At 34.4% G+C, this 2,588-nt stretch overlaps 1 protein-coding gene across 1 annotated transcript in view; it reads right to left on the bottom strand.

Annotated features, from left to right (window-relative positions):
• Positions 1–2,133, bottom strand: part of LOC106880275 (kielin/chordin-like protein) — a gene marked incomplete at its 3' end in the record, with an annotated part of 7,021 nt that extends 4,888 nt beyond the window's left edge. Inside the window, exon 1 of the mRNA XM_014930148.2 lies at positions 1,984–2,133. Coding sequence (XP_014785634.2) covers positions 1,984–2,041 — 58 coding nt within the window. The remainder of the gene's footprint in view (positions 1–1,983) is intronic.
• Between the last annotated feature and the right edge of the window lie 455 nt (positions 2,134–2,588).

The raw sequence follows: 2,588 nt of genomic DNA, 5'->3' as shown, positions 1-2,588 counted from the left end.
ATATATATATATATATATATATATATATATATATATATATATACGACGAGCTTCTTTCAGTTTCCCTTTACCAAATCCACTCGCAAGGCTATAGTTTTGCCCAAGGCTATAGTTTTGCCCAAGGCTATAGTTTTGCCCAAGGCTATAGTAGAAGACATTTGCACAAGGTATCACGCAGTGGGACTGAACCCAGAACCATGTAATTGGGAAGCAAGCCTACTATCAAACAGCTACGCCTGCGCCTATAAGCCACGTCTGCGTCTAGAAATGGAATATATATAATAGAAAGTTTATTATATGTCAGGTACTTTCAATACGGTAAAGCAAATTTCGGCACCTAACATAGACAGTCATGATTTTCTACTCAATCTACTCGTTCCATCTGGGTTTTTGACCCATCTTAAATTTAGATTTTCGTCGTTCCTCAATTCATTATAATAACAAGATTTTTCAGCATTCATGCCTTTCTCAAGAAGCAGCGTGAAATGATCTGCCTTTGATGGAGAATCTAAAATAAATCGTGGAGGCGCTTATCGATATTCCACGTGTAAAATCAGTTTACTATTCAGTATTAATGGCGATTGCAGTGTAGTAAGATGCAAACTCTAGGTGAAGTATTCCGCGTTGTAGTCTCGATTTTGGATGGAACCAGTTCATTTAACTTATGCCACTAATAAAAGGCCATTTATACCAGCTCAAAAGAAACCAATTGATGTTCAGTCAGTTCACTTAATTACTGGTACTTACTTTATCAACCTCCAGTGGGAAGAAAAGTAAATTCAACATTTGAAATTAGAACATGGAACAATGAGTCGAAATACTCGAAATATTTAGATGTTAAAAAATATTGTCATGGCAGACTTTGCTTTTAATTTTTTCGTAGATCGATAAAATAAGAACCTATCAGTTGAAACGACTAGCTATTTGTTCAATAATATATAGCTTTGTGCGAAAAATAGATTTTTTTATGTTTTAATTAAAATAAAAAGGAGTTGACTACAGTGTGTGTACGCTCACCCCTTCTCCGTACCATAAATCATTAAGAATGTATATATTTATTTATTCAGAGTACGTATTAATTATGTCGTATATATACACATTGTTTGATATAAATAGTGAAGCTAGTCGATTCTCGATGGATAAATATTGAAGTCACTACTATACAGCTTTATTCGCATTAAAGTGTAGTCGCAACATCGGATCAACTCGGGAATAATATTTAGTTACATCATTCAATGTACACATATGCTATTCCCCACAACCACTAAGGATTCTTCATGGTGACCAAAACTACTTGTCAAAGACTAAATATTTTCTCTGTTTTAAGCACTGATTAGTTGTTGAACTTGTACAATACTCATGTAACATCTATATTGAGTATTGCTCATGTATTTAGAATGGAGCACCTTCCGCATAGAGAAATATTTATAATGAAAATAGCCATCCAGCTGAATATCAGCTATTAACACAGCTATTAGTGCACTGATGCGCTGCATCCTCTCAATTTCTTTTCTATCATACGACAACAGTTTATACAGTACTCAAGCTACAAGCTTGCTAAAGTCTTAAATTCAATTGTTTTTTCTTCTCTTGCCCCTATTATATATCACCTGCTAAGCGCACAACTAAACAGTTCTTCTCGCCCTACTATCTCAGAACACCCACTATAACCACATCCCTTCTACACCAACATTTTTCATCAGACATCAACCTACAGAAAATCATGCTGAATATCAACCATTGTCCTTACCGGTCTGACGCGGTCTACAGAGGATTTAAGTACTGCATCGCCACTTGGCGAGCGAGCGATAGAAAGACAAATAGTAACGCATACAGACAAGCATATTTATAATATTATCTCAGAAAACAATCCTTTAGAGGTATAATAGCAAAAGGGGTAAAGCTATGAATATCAAACTTAACCGACTTCCCTTACAAAATGTCAAAATTTATAAATTAGAAGATTCAATATAAGAAACTTACCTTTCAAGCAACTAACAGAGGAAATAGCTGCTAAAATTAGTAGCAAGAAACGAAACATAGTTGCTTTCTCTGAGTGAAAGTTAAGGGTGCAGTGATGTCTTCTGATCCAGATAAGCAGATTGAAGCTTTATATAATAACCGGCTAAAATAGTTTAGATACCATCCCTTTCCCAGCGAAAGATATAAAAAGGAAGAGAAAAAATAAATATTTAAATTATTCAGTTATCCAGAGTAATACAAAAGTACGTTGAAAACTTTTCACACCAAACTTCCTTTCTCCCCAGGACTGCTCACGCCTAACAGAAAATGAGGGAAGTTATCACGTGTCAGCGTAGACATCGAGACATAACTGTATTTTTTTTTTTACTTCTTTAAATTTGTTGTTCCTGTATTATTTAAATGTTTTATCTGTGTGAAAAAAGAAAACAAGGAAGAGAAGAATCAGTCAAAGAAGATGCTCATAACAAGCCGCAATAAAAAAAAACACTCATTGTTTGTTGTTGAAATTCTCTTTTCATTATTGGGAATAGGATTTTGTGTGTTAGTTCGCGCATAACAGAAAACAAATATATATAACATACAGAAAATTGCACTACTGGGTACTG

Source organism: Octopus bimaculoides, chromosome 4 (genome assembly GCF_001194135.2).
Source record: "Octopus bimaculoides isolate UCB-OBI-ISO-001 chromosome 4, ASM119413v2, whole genome shotgun sequence".
Lineage (NCBI taxonomy): Eukaryota > Metazoa > Mollusca > Cephalopoda > Octopoda > Octopodidae > Octopus > Octopus bimaculoides.
Note: the sequence above shows the minus strand (reverse complement) of the source record. Positions and strands in the feature narration are given on the sequence as shown.